The sequence below is a fragment of the Ostrea edulis genome, chromosome 5 (assembly GCF_947568905.1).
Source record: "Ostrea edulis chromosome 5, xbOstEdul1.1, whole genome shotgun sequence".
Taxonomy (NCBI): Eukaryota; Metazoa; Mollusca; class Bivalvia; order Ostreida; family Ostreidae; genus Ostrea; species Ostrea edulis.
The window spans coordinates 30,597,064-30,618,802 of NC_079168.1; the positions used below are offsets into that span (position 1 = coordinate 30,597,064).

The 21,739-nt window shown below is 38.0% G+C and overlaps 1 protein-coding gene across 1 annotated transcript; it reads left to right on the forward strand.

Moving 5' to 3' along the window:
* Positions 1-596: 596 nt before the first annotated feature.
* Positions 597-20,937, forward strand: LOC125649898 (uncharacterized). The gene is made up of 29 exons (XM_056165742.1): positions 597-675; positions 1,696-1,746; positions 1,853-2,262; positions 2,376-2,528; positions 2,623-2,818; positions 2,910-3,165; positions 3,264-3,429; positions 3,508-3,675; positions 3,779-3,928; positions 4,028-4,603; positions 4,707-5,050; positions 5,203-5,385; positions 5,476-5,737; positions 5,839-5,986; positions 6,078-6,332; positions 6,457-6,714; positions 6,812-7,049; positions 7,243-7,465; positions 7,578-17,642; positions 17,744-18,079; positions 18,170-18,332; positions 18,415-18,599; positions 18,711-18,922; positions 19,045-19,138; positions 19,224-19,332; positions 19,434-19,645; positions 19,742-20,093; positions 20,204-20,403; positions 20,530-20,937. Exons 1-29 carry the CDS (start codon positions 624-626, stop codon positions 20,818-20,820), a joined length of 16,308 nt encoding a protein of 5,435 aa, XP_056021717.1. The 5' UTR covers positions 597-623; the 3' UTR covers positions 20,821-20,937.
* Positions 20,938-21,739: the final 802 nt, after the last annotated feature.

Consider the following 21,739-nt stretch of genomic DNA (forward strand, 5'->3'; position numbering starts at 1 on the left):
GAAGTACTTAGCTACTGGGCTGTAGAGACCCTCGGGGACTAACAATCCACCAGCAGAGGCCTCGACCCAGGGGTCATAATGTAAAACTTATACGGTACCAATTTTGATGACCCAGATGCCCATTTCGACAAATAATGTCTCTTCAGTGATGCTCTACCGAAATGTTTGAAATCCGAAAAAACAATGAAGTTTTAGAGCTATTATAGCCAAAAACAGCGTACCAAAAAATACCATTCAGAAAGAAGCACTGAAAATTTTCCGACGAATTATCAAATAGATAGCAGAATTTGAAAGAATCCTAAACATTTTAGCTTGTGGGACGTAAGTTTGTACATTTGCAAACACTGCAATTATCTTCCGATTGCACCACAGATTAGTAATTTATAATTGATATGCAGTATCTCTATAATGAATTGAATTTGTCGATAAGCGCTCTTATTTGAATTGATGAAAACTTTGTACCAAAGATCTGATAACGCTACATACACACAATTAGTATCAGGACTGGTGTCCCCTCGTCATCATTTCTTATCATCGTACTTTACTCTCACTGGATTAGTATAAATTCACGACCGTACAATCCAGATACTAAAACACAGAAAAGCAACCGCCAAGCTCCCACGATGGAGCGAACGTTACTTTTACTTCTAGCCTTAACGGCAGGAATATGGGCAGGTAAGTTCTTAAATCTTATTTTTAGTATATAAATTATGATATCAATAAGAGACATGATTCGATTGAAATCAAACACAATATACTATTATGATTTTAAAATTTAGAAATAACTTTCTGGTTTATGATTGTTCTCTGTCTTTCTTTAATCAAGATGAAATACATTTCATAATTAAATGTACTTTTGACTAGTGTTGAATGTTTTTATATATAATATTGTATTATTTAGATTACACTCATTACTTAACAATACCTGAATTAAAATGAGCTGACTCATAATCGTGTTTGGGCATGTATATTTGGATATATATCCCATAAACATATGTACTCTTTACAAGTGTTGAATTATTATGATCTTACATAATATTACATTTAAATCATACTCGTTAGTTAACAATATCTCAAGTTAAAATCAGCCGACCTCTAATCGTGTGTAGGCATGTGTACATGTATATATAAAATGTGTATCTCATAAAAACATATTTTTGACAAGTGTTCAATTATCATGATCTTGCATGATATTGTATTATTTGAATTTCATTAATTAGTTAACAATATGTAAAGTACATCAACCGACTCCCAGTCGTGTGTTGGCATGTTTATCACCATTGTGTCGTGTAATGATTAAGTTGTTCATATGGAAAGTAGTGAACATGTTTGTTGACTTTGAACCTTGCCCTGTAATGCACACTAAAGCAATAACATTTTAAGAACTTGTGATTAGTTTAGTGCGTGAACAAAGACTTTTTTATAATTACACTAACCATCTACCTACTCCAACATAGTACTCTGTGTTAAAATATTTAAACACGATATATCTCATAGTTATCTAAAATTAACTTGACTATATATTTAGCAACGTAAAGATTGTTATAATATACATGTAAAGTCAATTTTATTCTAACATTTAAAACCTGGAACTTGATAATGACGATCTATAAAATTCAGCAATAATTACTCTAATTTTACTTTTTCTATTTTACTTTTTCATACATACCTATGCTTTTTCTTTCTAATCTACAGGACCTATAAATGATATAGCATCAGGTGATACATGCTCAACAACATGCACAGGTACATATTGAACTTTGTGTTGTCATTATGTCTACGATTGCTTTGTAGTATTTTCTGCAAAATATTCGGGACATGACAGTTAGAGCATAAATCATTCCTTTTTCAGACTCTACAAAATTCGGATATCAACCTGGAACTACTTACGAATACGACTACGATGTGGACACAACCACTCTCATTCAGGGGGCGTCTGAAGGGAAATCGGGAATGAAAATGACCACCAAAGTTCAAGTGGAAGTTCTGTCAAAGTGTGACCTTGTTCTGAAGGTCAAGAATGTACAGCTTCACGAGCGAAACCCCGAGTCACCAGAAAATTTTGTCCTGTCAGCCATGTCCGGAGAATTCAGCAAACAGTTGGAGGAGAATTCACTGAGATTCTCTTTCCAAGATGGTCGCATTGAGTCTCTGTGTCCAACTGAGAGTGAGAAGACCTGGGTTCTCAACATCAAACGAGGTATCCTTTCCCTCATTCAAAACACAATGGAAGATCTACAGGTTGACCAGAAAGTCAAGGAGGTAAGCATCAAAGACAGTTTATTGTCTTTTTTCATCTTAACTAAGTGATGAAGAGAAAGCGACACGGATATAAGCATGAGAAATCGATATGAATATCTGTACATTAATTCCAGGCTGACGTGACAGGAACATGTGATGCTGACTACACAGTGTCCGAGAATGGGTGGTACACCGTGACCATTAAGAAGCACAAGAATCTTTTAGGCTGCACAGAACGCCAAGGATTCCAAACAGCTCTGCAAGGAACACCATACAGAGTTCCATCGGTAGGATATCGGGTTCTGTTTATGGTTTAGTTGCTGTTTAGTGTCATTTCCTTTCACTGATGCAATTATCATACACTCGGTTCCTTCTCTTTAGGAAATCCAGTCCTTGCCTGTCATGAAGAGTAGTCACTCTTGCCAGCAGGAAATTAGCAAATCTGGAATCCTGAAAGGATCTTCCTGTACAGAACAGCATCTGTTTAGACCGTTTTCACGAGAATCAAGTGGCGCTATCACAGAGAGCAGACAGACACTGAAATACACGACCGAGAAAAGTGGAGTATTATCAGCAAGTAAGTTCAATATTGGTGCACTACGTTGCTTGAAAAGCAGTGATCAATGTGAATATGTTCACCCTAACTGAATTCTTTTCAATTTTGACAGGATCTGTGAGCAGGAAGACTGACATGATCTTTGAGCACTACTCAGATGCTGCCAGTAGCATGAAAACTCGCAAAGACATTGAAAGACAATTGGTCAATATTTGCATCCAAACAAAGGAGGATATTCGCCCTGAGACACCTCGTCTTTTCTCCGATCTTGTGTATATCATGCGAGCAGCCGACTCTCAAACTCTGAATGACGTTTATTCAAACATACAGAGTGGTACACTCTGCAGTGACAACAACCAGAAAGTCAGGTAACATGTAAATCTCTCTCAAAGCAACTGTCTTATTATAAAACATTACGTTACTTGTATTATATTGATATAATTAAATGTTTCAATAACTATTCCAGGAAGTTTTTCATGGATGCAGTTCCCATGGTTGGAACATCAGCCTCTGTTGTCATGCTTACCAAAATGATCAACGACAATGAGGTGACAGGAATGGAGGCCGACATGTGGTTGACGACCTTGGCCTTTATCCAAAGTCCTTCGAAGGATATGATCAGAGAAGTCTTGGTAAGAATTTGTACATGTGAAAATACATTATCTTTATTTCATATGAAAGAAATATTCTAACACTTGTCTCCATCACAGCCTCTTCTGAAGAAGAATGGTAAGGCATTGCTGGCTGTGAGCTCCTTAGTCAACACCTATTGCAAGAACGCTGCTTGTGAAAACGATTTGGACATCGCTAATGTCATTTCTGCTCTGGAGGATAAAATTGGATACGGCTGCTACGTTGACGAAAACAACAAAGACAATGTTAGTATGATTTTGAACCATTTTGAGAAGTAATCCTTGATTAATATCAATATTGCATTTTCATCTTTTCATTTTTCATCTGCTTTCGTTTATTATTTTTCAGATCATCTTGACGCTTCGCGCTCTTGGGAATTCTGGTTACATTAGCTCAGCTACTGCAACACTCAACAGCTGCATCTCCCGAAAAGACAACCCAATTGAAGTACGAATTGCTGCAATCGAGGCCTTCCGTCGTACATCTTGTGAGAATGACGTACGTACTATATTAATTAATTTAGGACATTGAATGAAAATACGTACAAACAAAACTAGTATAAATGACTTCTAATATTACGACGATTCTTCATTATAGAGAAGTCAGGCTTTGAAAGTTTTCAATGACAAAGAAGAAGACTCTGAATTAAGAATAGCCGCCTACTTGGCCCTGATGCAATGTCCATCTAAAAGCATTCTGTCTACATTTCAATACGCTCTGGAGAAAGAAGAGGTTAACCAAGTCGGTTCTTTCATCTGGTCTCATCTCACAAATTTGATGGAATCCTCCAGTCCACTGAAACAGGACATCAGATCCATCCTGGAAAACGAGTACCTGAAAAAAGAATTTGATATGGACAAGAGAAAGTTTTCTAGAAATTACGAAGGATCCTTCTTCCTCGAGAAAATCAACACAGGGGCTTCAGTTGAAAGTAATTTGATCTGGTCGTCGAAATCATTCATTCCGCGATCACTGATGGCTAACCTGACAGTAGACTTGTTCGGAAGATCTGTTAACATTCTTGAAATAGGAGGACGAGTTGAAGGTCTGGAGTTTTTCTTGGAATCCTACTTTGGACCCAATGGGTATTTTACCGAAAAGGATGTCAAGAAGGCAACCAGCCAGGTTGTTAAAGGTATTGATGCCAAGAAAATGAAGAAAATCGACAGCCAGGTATACATTTTTACATTTTACATTCATATTCTTTTTATGTGACTTTTTGGATATTTTTAACTTTCTGAAAAGATCATATACAAGGTTTATTTTATACATGTAGTTCGGTATGGGAATGGATCAACTAAAAGGAGCTCTATACATGCGAATGTTTGGAAACGAATTATCCTACAACAGTTTCAACGGATTTGAGAGTCTTTTGAGTGGAGATAGTTTCAACATTCTAGAGATGTTGATCAGCATGTCTAAAAACCACGACTATTCCTTCACACAGAACATCATGTTCTTGGACACTTCCATGATTATTCCAACCAGTGCTGGATTCCCATTGAATTTGACAATTAACGGAACAGCCACAATTGACATGAAAGCCTCCGGAAAGGCTGATCTCCGAAAGCTGGGTACAAGTCCGAGTAGTCTTCTTATTAGTGGATCAATTCAACCCAGGTTAGAGCATTGCTTTTGCCTTCAAACAAATCGTCTTATCTATCTGTGACATTTAAGTAAAACTCGCATTGCAACGTACATTTCATCCAGATAACAAAAGAATGATACACTAATACACTAAATTGAGAATATATATAATATTTTGTTTGTAGTGCTGCAGTCGAGATCTCTAGTATGATGAGTGTCGATGCTTTTGTGACAAAGAGCGGATTGAAAATGGTGTCAACTGTTCACTCCAGCACGCTGCTAAAAGGTCATTTAGAATTGCAAGATGGAAAAATTTTCAATGCCAACTTGGACATGCCGAAAGACAAAATGGAAATATTTAGCCTGAAGTACGGTATTTTCTAAGATTGCTATTTATTGACTGATTACAAGTATTTACAGAGCAAAAAGGGAATATTTTTGAAATGATATATTTGTAGGACTGCTTTCTTTACTGTTCACCGAGATGCGGAAAAAGAACAAAAAATGATCACAAAAAATAGGCAGACTCACAAAACATGCACTGGATCCCGTCTTTCCAAAGTCACTGGACTGAAATTGTGCGGAGAAATTCAATTTCCCAATGCATCTCTTGATGCCAACGCTCCGTACTTCCCTCTGACTGGACCAGTGAATGTTGATCTATCCCTATTGAAAGCTGATTCGCACAAGTCATATAATATAGAGGCTAGGTTTACCTCGGTAAAGTATTTATGTTTTCCACACGTACAGTTATAGCATTGACAATTATTTCTCTTTTGAGGAAACGAACCCAAATTTGTATCATTATTTTCTGTCACTAGAGCAAGAAGGACGTTAACATCCGTATGGCTTTTGACACACCAGGATCACGAATTGACAGGGCTCTTTCCGCAGAATTTCTTCTGAACAAAGCGGACTCTAAAATTCAGCTTGGTTTACAGTCACCATGGAGTAAATATGCCTTTACAGGTATGCTACAAAATATCAAGCTAATATACAATGAATTATAATCCCCGTTTGACAGACATAATTCACAATACTCTTTGAATGTTTAACATAGGTATATTCCAGAATGAAAAAAATCTGAAACATGTTAGTGGAAAATTCGTCCACAATAAGAGGGAATACTCAGTAGTTGCAGAACTGGCAAAAAAGAGGAAGGGTAACTCTTATACTTATACACCTAATGTGGAGATATCTGCTCCCAAAATGAAACCCATCCAACTTAAAGGAGGAATCAACTACGAAGGAATGAAAGTTTTAGACGCTAATTTGGTGTTAAGCGGAGTATCCAAACAACCAATTAAGACTTCAGGTAATATTTAGTTCACACTTTGAAAAATTGTCACTTCTTAATCACGTTTCTTTACAATTATTTTCGGGGTTTTTTTCTCTCGGATTGATGGCCTAAACTTTCAGGATTATATATTTCGTTTCAGTAAATTATGCTACAAAGCGCGTGGTGGTGTTAGCTAAAGCCAGTATCAGCTTTGAGAAGAAGAAAGAGTATGTGATTGAGTCCAGAGTTCAGAAATATGCTACTAAGAAAGCTTCTAAGTATAGACCATATCTATCCATCAAAACACCTGAAAAGGAACTCATAAGCTTTGGAGGTTCAGCTGAATACAGAAGCGGAAAGGCTTTAAGGGTCGATTTAACCGTTGATCGCATCGTTTCCAAACCCATGAAATTCTTCGGTAAGTTAATCAAGCAGAAATAGTCAATGTTAGATGATACTTTCGCTAGCTTTTATCTGACTTCAGTATACTCACAAATGTTCATCTATCGTTCCAGTTCAACTGAGAGATGCTAGTAACAAAAAGAGTACAGGAATACGATCCAAAATCGACATCAAATCTCCCATCTTAACAACAAAGTTAACTTCCATGTTCCTGTTGAAAAATAAGAAAATAGCCATAGTACGATCAACACTTGATTATGTCATTCCCCGTGTCAAAAGAGACAAGGTCACTCTAAATGGAAAACTCAATGTTGCCAACACGAAGAGCCTTTCAGCTGCAAAAGGAAACATGTAAGATTAAAATAACTCCGGATTAGGGCAAAAATTTGTATCCATAAATACTGATATTTTACAAATCACATATATAAATATATATATATATATATATATATATATATATATATATATATATATATATAGGCTGTATGCAATACGCATGAGATATATTTAAATGTTTTTCAATTAAAAATGTTATTTGATTCAGGATTCTGAGCTTCAAACATCAATCTGACTGCAACGTCAACGTCAACTTCGATATCAGCAAGAACTGGAAACACTCCGAGGCCACTGTCATTGTCCAATACGGAGCAAACAAGAAAGATAGGAAGAAGCGGATTGAGATTGCCACTGCAATGAATCATATTCTGAATAAGAAACAGAAGAAGTTCAATCTTGACGCTAACACCAAATTCATCTTCCCGTACCTTGTAAGTAAAATCCCAAGTACCAGGGTTTTCTTCCATATCATTTAATTCAATATTCAGTACTATGTTCCTAGTTTTCTTGAGATATCAATATTGATTTTTGATATACTTACAGGGTGTGAACTATCAAATGAAAGGAAAACATGTTCAGACTTCCAAATCAATTGATTCTTCCTTGGATGTCCTCTTTGGCACGAAATCCTCCTACAGTGCTTCTTTGGAGCTTAAAGACAAATCCAAGAAATTTAGAAGTCTGGTAGGTAAACTAGGCATTTCTATTCCAGGCAGAGATATTGTCATCAGCAATATCTTTGATCAAACCAACGCCAAGAAATGCAGCAACGTTATCACAATTCAACTGGAAAACGGAAAGAAATGCGTCATCCAAACAAAGGTACGCCAAGTTGCAGTAAAGGAATACGACATCTCTACCTCTTTCAACATTCCCTCCTACGAAATGTTGACTGTCTCAGGACAGTACAGACTCATTCCTACAAATCTACAGGCCAACTCTGAAGTTCAATATGGCAAAACAAAATATGCAGTTTCCCTGTCCTCTCTGGTCCGTCCTGGATCTAGAATCCAGTTGGCAGCTGATATCGAAAATTCCGCCCGCAAAATCACAGCAGAGTTTGACACTCGAATGAAATCGCCAGTGTACTCCAGCAAATTGGATGTTAAATGGGATGCAAATAAAGACCCTTCAAAACAACTGATGCTACAAGGCGACATTACCGTTGAAGGAATTGAGAACTTGGAAGCTACAATTTCAAAAGTAAGTCCTTTGGGATCGGGCAGTATTAATCTGAAACACCAGAGTGGAGCTAAATATACTACCCATGCCCATGCTGAATGGAATAAAAAGAAAGTTTCCGTAGACTCTATGTTTGGTAAGGAAAAGAATGGCTACAAGGCTGGTCTGAAAATTGCATCTCCATTCAAAGACTACAAATCCATCAATATTAATGCTGGTCATCAACTGGACAAAACACAATCTTCGACAAACATAGAGATTGACTGGAAACCAATGAAGCGCATGTCTTCCACCCTCTCCGTGAAACGGCCATTGCAATGGGATGATTTTGAAGCAAGTCTTGATTTAAAAACACCAGTTCCAGGATTTGAAAGATCTGGAGTCGAAATGAAGCACAAGAAGACCGGACGAATTGAAAGTATGATCAAATTGTCTTGGAACAAGGCTTTCCTTCAAGCGGATATGCTTGCTGCTGACCAAACGACGTCTTCTTCCAGAGATATCACAGGAAGACTGAGTATGAAATCAACTCTGCAACAAATAGCATCTCTCTACCTTGCTGCAAAACATGTTGACACCGGAAAGAGATTTGAAAATAGCCTTACTTTCGAGCACAACGGAAACACTTACAGCTACCTTGGAAAGGTAATGCATTTTCGAAATGGATGGAATTTACAGAGCAGTGGCAATGTCAAGCTAAGCAGTCCATCAAGACAAGTAGAATCCTCCTGGGCTCACAGAAACACATTTGAAGAGATCCAAACTATTTTCAAATTTGGATCCGATGGTAGCATCGTTGACTTCAGTGTAAATGCAAAGCAGAGTATGTCAATTCCACGTGGAACACTATCTTTCGATACAACTTTGCGTTCTCCCTTTAGCATTGCTGAAGACATTGCTCTGACAATTTCGCATGAACACGGTGTTGGAATGATCGATAACCAGATCAATTACAGTAGTAAAGGAAGGAAAGTCATCTCTTTGGTGAACATCTATAAACGACACAACGGAGTTGCTACATCAAGTCACACTCTTTCATGCCATGGAGACACTAAGAGCCTGTCAATCTCCTCTCAATATGATCGCTATCCTCTAACAGGTAAAGTTGAATATCTTTCTAACAAGAAATCCCTTGGTATGATAGATGGACATTTTGATTTCCTTCCAACTGGACTGATGAGCGGAAGAGTCGAACTAGTAAGTCAGATACCTGGAGTAGAAAAGTTGAAGCTTAGTATGGACCAATCCAACGAAAGAGGTGAAACTGTTACAAGATCATCCATCGTCCTACCATCTGGAGATTCCATCACGATGGAAAATCGTGGACAATGGAATAACAAGAAGAGTTTGAACACTGTTTTAACGACACCACATAGAAATCTTCGCAAAATGACCATTGGTGCCGAGTTCTCAGGCAATTCCAAATCATTCCATACCAGTGCTAATTTGATGGTCGATCCTTTAGTTGGAGCTATGTCCGTTACTTCTCAATGGAGTTCATACGGTGGAATAATAGCAAGCATCCAGGTCAAAACCCCATTTGAGCAGTATACACAAAGCAGTGTCTCATTTACACATAATGACCAAAAGGCAAAGAAAGTTACCGAACTGAGTGTTGAATATTTGCCAGGTAAAACAATTAAGGTGGAGTCTACTTTACGCCCAAATCTTCAAAATCTTGAAGGCAGTATTGCTCTCACAACACCTTTCCAAGAGCTTCCCTATTCTGCAGCATTGATTCGTCATACCGGCAATAGTCGTCAATTCCAATGTCATGGTGAGATTGAATACACCCGAGGAAAGAAAATTCAAGGAGACTTAACCTTTTCCAATGATAAGAAGTTAGAAGGAACTTTGGTACTAAGATCTCCCTTTGCAAAAGATTTTATTGCTGCATTCAACCACGAAGGGTCCATTTCCCAATTCTCTTCCCACGCTGAAATGCAGTATGGAAAGTCAAAGAAATACGAAATTACTGGAAATTATGGCAAATCAGCTGGTAGTATTTTGATTAAATCTCCACTCCATGATGATATAGCCGCTTCTTTCAAACATATGGGTACCATATCCGATTTTAGCTCACATTTGGATGCTTTATATGGCAGAGGAAAGAAATATGAATTGGATGCCAAATATAGCCAACAAACTGGTAGTATTAGCATCAAATCCCCTTTGTCAGAAGACATGAGAGCGTCATTCCAGCATAAAGGAGAAATGACAGATTTTGTATCTCAGGCTGAATTTCAGTATGGCAAATCCAAGAAGTACGAGGCCAATGCTAAGCTTTCACTCGCCAAAACATGGACAGGGTCCTTATCATTTGACTCTCCAGTCACAGATGACTTTGCAACATCTTTTTCACATGCTGGTAAAGTTAAGGACTTCAAAATCACTGCCGATGCTAAATATGGTAAACATAAAGGGTCAATTACTGCAATGTTCAAAAATGCAAAGAAGACTATCGGATCTTTGGAATTCAAATCTTCCTTTGTGGATGATATGACGGCTGCATTTTCTCACGAAGGCTCACTTAAGACTTTCGATACCAGTGCGTCACTGAAAAAAGGAAGAAAGGTTATATATGAAACATCTGTTGCATTCTCAAACGGAAAGAAATTGATTGGATCAGCTACACTAAAAACACCATTCCATAAGGATGTATCAGCAACATTCAAACACTCCGGAGATCATTCAGGCTTTTCAACGACAGGTGCTGTAAAAGTAGACAAGAAAATGCAGTTTAAATTGAATGCGGATTTGGTAAATAAGAAGAGCACTAAAGTAAAAATTCAGATTCAAAATCCATTCACCGAGACCATCACACTTACTCTTGTCAAGAAAGGCAAACCAACGAATATGAGAGTAATTACAAACGCACTTCTAGGCAAAGGAAACAAATATACAGCCGATATTACCATGAAACGAGGATCAGCTTCTGTTGTTATTGTCAACATGGCCACTCCAATTCCCGGGTACAAGAAGATGAAGGGAATCTGGAAGTTCAGCGGAAATAAGAGGAGTTTCAAAACAAGCGTTCGTGGTTCAATTGGAAAGGAATTTATCACTGCAGATCTTATGATGTCTATCCGACCAAATTTCAAAGCTGATATTTCCTTTGAAACACCGTTTAAGGGACTGAAAAAGGCAGGAGTCATCCTTTCTCATCAAGGGACTCTTCGTGATTTTAAATGTCACGGAGAAGTAACATTAGGAAAGAAGAAACTATATAATGGAGATATTATATTCACCATAGATCCAAAGATCGCTGTCTCAATTGCACTTCAAACTCCATTCAGGAAGTTTGAAAATACTGAACTGTCTGTGACACATGATGGGTCCTTACAAAATTTCAACAACCAAGTAAATATCATGTTCCTGAATAAAAAGAGAATTGCCTCGAGCCTGAAAATGGATTTTGAGTCTGATATTTCAGTTGAAATGTCAGTCCAAACACCGTTCAAAGATTATGAAATGCTACAAGGATCGTTTTCTCACAAAGGCACATGGAAGAAGTTCCAAATCCATGCCGAAGGGTCTGATGGGTCCAACAAGAAATTTACCGGTGACATTGACATGGACGTAATTGATCACATCAAAGGAAATATGCAGTTGACAACTCCTTTTCAATTCATGTATCGTCTGAAAGGCAGTATTTCGCATGACGGAACATTCAACAACTTCAGAAGCCATCTCCAATTTCAGCACAACAACGACAAATCTGAAATGGACGTGAATTTCAGTTCTTTGGCCAACCTGGAAGGAAAAGTAATTGTCAAGTCGCCATACATCAAAACAATTGAGGGTACCTTTCTTCATAAAAGTTCTCCTATGTTTACTTCTTCAACAATCAAATACGGAGGTAAAAGTCTTTTGGATGGAAGATTCTCTCTGAAGTCCTCTCCGGTGCAGGGATTACTCATCTTAGATACAATTTACACAAAACCTCTGAAAGCCACTATAAAACACTCGGGTACAAGTAGACAATTCAAGACAGATGTACAAATGAATTATGGCAAACAGAATATTATATTTACAACAGAGTTCGACTCAACTAACGACATCTCTGGCAGAGCAGCAGTGACTACCACATTCGGAAAAATCAACAGTTTATCTGCTTCATTTTCCCATGCAGGAAGAATAAGCAACTTCAAATGCCATGCTGAGGTATCTGCTAATGGTGAAAAAGTGGAGGGTGACGTGACCTTTAACAGCCTTGGTCCAATTGAGGGAACACTGGCCATACGCACGCCGTTTACTGATTATCGAGAGAGTGACTTTTCCTTCCGACATAATGGAGGAATATGGAATTTTAACAGTCATGCCGATTATTCACTTGAAGGCCAGAAATCCGAAGTTCAGTTGACCGTAGACACCGACAGAAAAGTAAACATTGATGGCTTCATCAAACGGCCATCTTCTGACGATATCATTTTTAAACTAAATCATGCTGGATCAGGTCAGAGATTCAAGAGCGGCACTGAATTGACTTATGGCGGGGAGAAGAAAATCCAAGGAAAGCTTTCCTTTAACACCGTTTCTTCGTTATCCTTCGAAGCTTCCCTGAAATCAAAATGTCCAGTGGTGAAGAACATTCAAGTCTCCGTGTCACAAGATGGTACTTCAGAGAATTTCAATATCCAGTCTTCAGGCAGTTTCAACGGTAAGAAAGTGACAGCTAATTTCGGACTCGATCGACGCAGTGGGATGAATGGCTTCGTGACTCTGAAAACTCCATTCTCTGAAGATATCAAAGTCATGCTGAAACATAATGGAGCAGTTACAAACTTTAAAACTGTAGGAGAAATTTCGTACAGTGGAAGAAAACAAATAGAAATTGACACCTCCCTCGATGTGCTGTCGTCAGTCAGCGGACAAATGTCTTTGAAAACTCCACTCCGTCAATTAGATGATGTTCAAGTTCATTTCCGCCATGATGGAGATCTGAACAACTTTAGATGCAATGGAAAAATCAGTTTATCCGGAAAGGAAATGCTATCTGCTGATATTTCTTATGACTTCAAACCTATTTCTGTATCTTTCAACATCAAAAGCATAGCTGGAAAATTGTCTGGAGCTTTCACCCATGCACAGTCAACAAGCTCCATGCAATCCCACGCTGAACTGAATGTCAATGGAGAAAATACTCAAGCAGACATTACCTATTCTAATAATGGAATTAAAGAAGGAACTGTAAGATTATCAACTCCATTCAGTGAAACTAGTGGTGCCTCGTTCACTCACGAAAACAATGATGGCCAAATTAAAAGCAGTATAAACATGCATTCAGGAGACAAATCTATCATCAGTGCTGCTGAAATTGCTTTTGATGATGGAATGAGTGGTAAATTCATCATCACAACACCGTTTGAAGGATTTAGAGAATCTAAGGCTGACTTTACTTACTCTCTTTCTTCCTCCGGATTAAAGACGACAACTAAAGCTACCTTCCGTCAAAAGAGTATTTCTGCAGATCTTAGCTTCGACAAAACGCCACTCCAAGGTAGCATTGTGTTGAAAACTCCTTTCAATGGGTTTGAGGAAATGAAATTGGCCTTTAACCATATCAGCTCTGGATGGGGATTCAGAAATCATGTGGAAGGAACGATGAGAGGTAAAACAGTTGAAATGGATACCGCCTTCAACAACAAGAAATCCATATCTGCAAGTGCAACTATCAAAACTCCGATAGCAGGAATGAACATGTTTACCGCTTCTTTCAACCATGAAGTAAATGCTAATGGTATCTCGAGTGTTGCCAAAGTCGGAATTGAAAAGGATGAAATTTCTGTTGAGGCTACATTGAACAAAAGACCAGGTTCGACTAGTTCTGTCATAATCACAACACCATACTCTGGCTACGAAAAGCAATCAGCATCCTTTGTCCACAGTTTTGAAAAGACTGGCATCCAATCGCATTTCGAGGCTTCAGCCCGTGGCAAGAAAGTGGAAGTCGATGCAAATGTGGATTTTGAGGCTGGTAATCTATTGATAAGGACTCCATTTGAAGGATTCGAAACACAAGAAATACTCTTCACTGTAAACGGAGAGACCCTTCAAGTAAAGGGAACATTTAGAGGAAAGATTGTTCAGCTCGAGTACTCCATTTTCACCAGAAATGGAATCCAACACACGCTTTCATTAAAAACACCTTTCCCAGGATTTGAAGAACAAGCAATTTCCATAGATAAGGAGAGAACCCTTCGTGGGTATCAAACGCGTGCAGAAGTTACCTACCAGAGGAAGAAGATTGAACTTACAGCCAGTTTGAATATCGATACAATTGCTGACGCAGATCTGCAAATCATTACTCCATACACTGGTTTCGAAAGTCAGAGACTCTCCTTCAGAGTTGAAAGTGGTAAGGTTCATGCCATCGTGTCAGTCATGCAAGAAACGATCGAGTTTAACGGCGAGCTCTCATCCAGTCAAGGATTGTTGTCTCTTAAATCGACTCTCAAAGGTTTTGAGACCCAAAGTTTAAGCTTTACATTTGATGATAAGAAAGTCCATGCACAAGGCAGCTACAGGCAAAAATCAATTGAAGTTGATGGCGAACTTTCAGCAAAGAAAGGAAGTCTCTCGATCAAAACGCCGTTTACTGATTTGGAGAATCAGAACATTAAGTTTATTAAGAAAGGACCAAAAATTCAAGTGGAAGGAACACTCATGCGAAAAACTGTAGAAATGGACATCTCATTTAGAAACAACAGAAAAATGGAGGGAAATATTGCAGTAAGAACACCTTTCTTAGGTTATCAGGAACAAGAAGTTTTGTTTTCTCATGACACTACAGGTGAGGGTTGCCAAACACACGCCGAAGTACTTTTCAACCAAGAGAAATCTGAATTTGATCTCACTGTCATTAATGGATTAAAGAAGGAGTTTAAGGTATCTCTGAAAACCCCATTCAAAGGTTTCGAAGAGCAGGATTTCAGTGTCGATATTGTAAAATCTTCCGATGGTCTTCGAGGACATGCCGAAGGAAACTTTAATAGAAAGAAAATTGAAAGTGACATCAGTTTTGATCTTCAACCCCAAATGTCAGCTAATCTCGTCGTAAAGACGCCTTTCGTGGGATTTGAGAAACAAAACATGAAGTTCACCCATGAGCTGACATCACGGGACATCATTTCCCATCTGGAGGGAACATTCCGCAATCAAAAATTAGAAGCCGATCTATCTGTCTCTCTTCGAGATTCAAGCCTGACCGCCAACTTTAACATGAAGACCCCTATCAATGGTTTTGAAGTTTTGAGTGCTTCAACATCAAACACATGGTCCTCCAATGGATACACTACTCATTTGGAAGTTGGAAACAATATAAAAAAGATCGAATTCGATAGCTCCTTGGATACCTCTGACGCAGTATCAGTCTCAATGTCTCTTAAGACTCCTTTCACTGGTTTCGAATCTACAGTTTTTACATTGAACAAAGATGGAGCTTTGGAAAACTTACAAGTGTCCAGCAACCTTGTCTATGGATCCTCCCAAACTGTATCAGTCTCATTGCGTAACATAGTCAGCGATTCTTCACGAGAACACTCCTTGAAACTCCAAAGTCCGTATAATGATATCTCTACCACGTACACACAGTCGTCAGATAACGGTATATTTCAATCACAAACGGACTTTTCCGTTGGAAGTCAATACAGTTTCAGTCAAACAAATACTTTACAGTACAATGATGCTTCGTTGGTTGACTTCACAGCGACAACTACATACACCATAGACGGAATATCTTCCACTACAATGACCAAAGTACATCATGAAGGAACACTTGGTGACTTCAAGACCCATTTCTCCACAAGGTATGGAACTGAGGAAGCAATTGTATCAGTACAGTTCAAAAACAGAGACGCTATTGAGTGCTCACTGTCAGTCAAATCACCGGTACCATACCTTCGTAATATTGATGCTAAATTTTCACATAGCGGGGACCTTAACCAGTTTACCACAAGCGCTGATTTCCAGCATGAAAACACGGGGAAAATGGAGGGAACGCTTAATTTTTTCAGGCAAAACTGGCGTCGCATCAGCTCTAACTTGGTTATTAAAACTCCATTCAGTGGATTTGAGCAAACAAAGCTTACTGTAAAACATGGGGCAAACAGGAACAGCATCTCATCAATTGTTTCTGTTGGATATGGCAACGATCAACATATCAGAGCTGCAGTGAAGGTCTCCCTCAGTCCAATGGAAGTAGATATCCTTTTCAAATCGCCATTCGATGGTATGAAAAATCTGAAAGCAACTGTCAAAACTACCACAACTGGCAGTAAATACAACTCCGAAATGACCTTGTCTAGGGAAGACCATACCATAAATTTCCAGTCTACGATAGATCTTGAATCAACACCTATGTCATTCGATGTTGCTTTATCTACTCCGTTTTCTGGTTTGAAATCCACAAAACTGATGGTTTCTCACAACGGACGTCCCCTGGACTTCACCACTAGTATCAATGTACAAACATCGATTGGAAATGCAAAATCTGATGCTAGATTCAGATACATGTCTATGTCAGATATCGACAGCTCATTTGAGTTCAACAGTGATATTAGTGGACTTGAAAACGTCAGGTTCAGTGTTAAAAACGATAAAAATGGCAAAGAATACAGAAACCAAATGAAAGCCTCATGGATGAAAGGACAGACCATTGTGTCTGATGCAACCTATTCCACAACTGAAACATGGAGAATTACCACCCACAAAGCTGGACTAACAATCAGCACCCCCTTTAGCAAATTGAGAAGTCTTAACATCCAAGGAAGCAGCGAAAAATCCAGCGACTCTGCCAAACAATCCCTACTTGCCGAAATTAATGATGAAAAATTACTGGACACGGAATTTGCTTATGCTAAAGATTCAAAACACTCTATGTCTTTCGTGATGAGAGAGCCACAACCAATGAAATTCGATGGGGAAGCAGAGATGTCCGAGTCCGTCAAATATGCCCTTGTTTCCATTAACTTGGACACAGCATCAACAGAGAGACAGGCGAAATTTGAAACTAAATATGTAACCGATTCTTATAATCAGAGAAAAGAAGCTACAGTTAAATTTTCCACACCATCCAAATCCGTTGAAATAAAGGGATCAGGAGAAATGTCATCTTCCCGCATGCTTTCGTCATGGGATATCCTTATTGATGATTCTCAAATTTTTGGAATCGATGCTGAACATTCACTAGTCCACAGTCGAAGCACCTATGAAAATGGAAACAACCTGAAGCTGAGATTTCCAGAGAGAAGCATTGCTTTGTCTGGATCCTATCAGAATAAATATGGCAAGAAGTCTATCGATGGGTCTGTAATGTGGGATGCAGACAGAGACACATCCAAGAAAATTGGTGCCAGTGCCAGCCTTACTCCTCAAGTAGACTCTATGAAAGCTGATGTGTCCTTTCAAATCCCAAGTATTGGCAAGGTAACTACTATTAATTGTGAAAATATCGTCTTTGAACATTTAAAGACTGGATCAAAATTGTTTTATTTACTGATAAATATTAAATGTTTCTTTTTTACAAGGATGTGAAATTGGACTCTGAAATGACCCTGAACCAAGGAAGCGTTGTTTTCGATGGGAAGACAGAATTCAAATATTCTAAAGATGAAGACAAGACCGTTGTCATCAACTCCAGAATTGAGGACATCTCAAGAGGATCCAACAAAAACTATACCTTTAGCTTCGGACTGAGGCACATCTTCAGCAGTGTTGATGTTCAGTTTAAATCACATGTTGGAATGTCAGATGAAAAGTACTCCAGCGGAATCAAGGTTGACTACCTAACATCGAAACGTATCAATAAAAACTTTGCTCTGATGGGAGAAATCGACAGCCTTCGTCGCCAAATAAATGTTGAGGTAAATAGTAGGTTAAATTTATTGACTTCCTTCCAATATCTTTGCTTCTATTTTGTTGTAATTATTTTGTAATATTCTGTTATATTCCAGGTGACCTCACCCATTAAATCGATGATTATGTCCGGAAAAATCGAAACCAAACCATACAGACTGAGTTTGCGCAATGTGTACGATAACACAAAGGAAATTAACTCTCGCATCACTTTCGACCCTGAAAACAAATTACTGGATGCACAAATTAACTATGACATAGGTAAAGTGTAATTTCATTGGATACTCTCGACAATATACTGGTTACTTTTTCTGAAAGATTAACAAAATATTTGTTTGTTCAGATAACCCAGCGAATGTGTTGCACTTCATTGCCAAGTACGTGAACGACAGTGCCATTCTTGCCGAGGTGTACCGAGATGAAAATTTTCGTAGAATTACAGATAATCTCCTAGCAATGAGATTGAATACATCAAGAATCCTGCATACTCGTATTCATTGGAGACCTACCATGATCCAGGATCTCAAAGTAAGTAATACCTGGATTCCATTTGTAAGGTAAAGTTTTTTTTCTATTTCTCTAGACTCTATTCTTATGTTTGAAATCACTCTAATTTATTTACTATCTTCATATTCAAAGGTATCTGGACTTGCAAAGATAGCTCTGGCTAGCAGGCAAATGAACACCGCTTTCTCTGAAGCAGCCAAAGCCGTGGGTGACGAACTGAATTCCAAATACAATTTGATCCGTCAGGCTGCCAGTGAGGGATACCGCCCATATGGTAAATTTATGGAGGAGATCATGACTGAAATGGAAAAGAACTACCCCAGTGTTGATATGACACTCATCAGGTATTTCACTACACACCATTCAAGAAATGAGAAAAGAAAACACAATCAAACTGCAACAAAATACGAAATAAAGCTTGGAAGACTTCTATATTATTTTACATTCGGTTTGTCTTTCATTTCAGAAAGATAATTAAAAGCAACCCTGTTGAATGGCAGAATTTTCCCGGTAAAGAAACGTACAACGTTTACGTGGAGGCCACCAAGGAAATAATTACAGTAAGACATGTTTTTCCCCGAACGTTGTATGCTCTGTTTTGGTGATATTATACAGAAAGTGTACTGTTGCTGTTTTGTTTTTAAGCTGATGGAATCAAGAGGCAGCAAGAATTATGCTGAACTGATGAATTTCATTGAACAACAGTTTGTTGAATTGTCTGCTGTCATTGAAAGTTCTATGAAGAAATACCAAGGTAGTTATAAGATTTTTTATTACTAGGTTAATATTGATCTAAATGAATGCTTATGTTGTACCTTTTCCCTCTATTTATTATTTCTATCTTCCTCATTGAAGCTGCGATGTCCAAATTATCAGGAAACCACGTATCTGAGTACTTAAAATCAAAGTACGATGTATATTCAAGAACACTTAGTGAATTGGAAGTGCCAGATATGGCTAGTCAGTATACAAACGCCATCTACAATGCCAAGGACCAAATTGCTTCTAGAATGAATGGACCTGTATTAAAGACCATTAAACAGGCTGGAGATCAAAGTTATCAACTGGTTAGGACATTTTGATTTTATCGTAAGATTTTAAAATCGCAATATCAAATCTCTGTTTATGAATGAAGACATTACATGTATCTCATACATTTGTAGGCTAAAAACGCATACAAATTTTGGGAAGTGGAGGAAAATGTTAAATCTGTCATGACCAACATCTTTGATATGATCAAAAAAGACATTGAGGAGGAGTTTGCGAATCTCAAGAATTCCATTTCCAACCTTCAAAACTCTAGGATTACTGTTTTCAACCCAAAATCAGGTGAAATACAAATGGACACTTACCTGCCTGTAGCTATGTCGTCTTTGAGGGAACATCCTAAAATATCAGTAGCCAAGTATGTCAATCGATTCCACTCCTATGTCCCAAAATATTCCAACAAATGGGGATCTCTGTCGGAGTACATTCCCGATTCTGATGTTTCTAACTGGATTCCACCATTCAGAGGTACTGAAATGTCTTCGTAATACATGTATATCTTCTGGAATTGATTTGTTATGTCATTGTTGTATTTAGTATATATTCAGTTATGAATTAATATCATCGTTCTATTTCAGCTGTTGCTACTCTGAATGGCAACCGCGTCACAACTTTCGATGGTGAGGAGTACGCTTTCTCTGGAAAATGTTCATACGTTCTAGCACGAGACTACACTGATGGAAATTTCTCTGTCATCATGAATTTCCTCGGAAAAGACAAGAAACAACTCATCATCATGACAGCCAATGAGAAACTACAAATCGCCCCCAATGGAAAGGTATGAATTTCTTTGAATAATTAAATTAATCTGCATGGAATTTGAATTAGGTACCATTCTTCCTTTTCCCCGACATAAACAATTAAGATCCTTGACCAATTTCCAAAACTTTAACTTATATTGCAGCTTCGTGTTGATGGAAAGATTATCAGCACCCCATACAGATCTCGAGAATTAAGTGTGGTTTCAGAGGAGCAGTCGTTTAATGTTTACGGCCGTGGATTCACCGTCAACTATAACATTCCAAGAGATCAACTTAAACTCGTTGTAAGTGGATGGTACCACGGAAAAGTAGGTGGACTTTTTGGAACCAACAACAATGAAGTGTATGACGACATGATGACATCATCACGGCGAACTGTAAACGATGTGGATCCGTTCGTTAACAGCTGGGAGGTTGACAGCAAATGCCGTTAAACTCAAAAGAGACTGTTAATACTAACTTTGTTTTATCATTCAATTGTTAAATTGTTAAATCCATGTTTTTGTTATATTGATTTCACCAATCAATAAATACAATCATTTCAAGCAGTATATACAATGTTTGTGTTAGTTTCAGTGGCAGGGATGATATCGTCAGGGAAAAAGAAAGTTTGAAAAAAAAGCACGGAAAAGGAAAACCTTTCTGGTGTTTTGAAATTGAGTCGTTTTGTTCACACACTCAGTAGGATTTTAATGTTGATACGAAAGTACAAAACCTTGATAAAATTAAAAACCAAGAAATATTTCTTTTACATTAGCATAAAGTTCCGTAAAGGAATTACTTTTTATAAAGTATGAGCTCAGCTATTTTACCCTGAATTTGTCGATGGAAAGAAATTGAGTAGATCTTAAATTCTTCAACGGTGTCGAAAATATTTTCTGTTCAACTGCACGGAAAGTATTTGGTTTTAACCAGGTGATGTCTTGACATTTCATACGAAATCCCCGGGTCCGTTTCATGTTACAGGGAACTCCTGTTGCATAACATTCAGAAATTTCAATCACTGGAGTTTTGTCAACATTTAAAGGGTGACACAAACGTTGAAAGGAGATTTTGTAACAGTGAGTTAGGAGAAGGTATTAACAAAATTAAGGTCAGGATCTAGTGACCAGAAAAGGACCATTCAGATGCACAAATTATCGTGCTTTTGCATCCGATTTTTGCATTAACAATGGTAATTGACCATGGAACGGGTGATTAAAGCTGACATGTCTTAAGTATAGGAAAATTACAAGCGTCCACCATATTTATCTATTTATCAGCCGTATTAGTTGAATATTGTACTGTTACATATATAGGATTTGCATGGTACCGATACATTCTGTATATAAGGAGACGAGTTTTGCTACACTT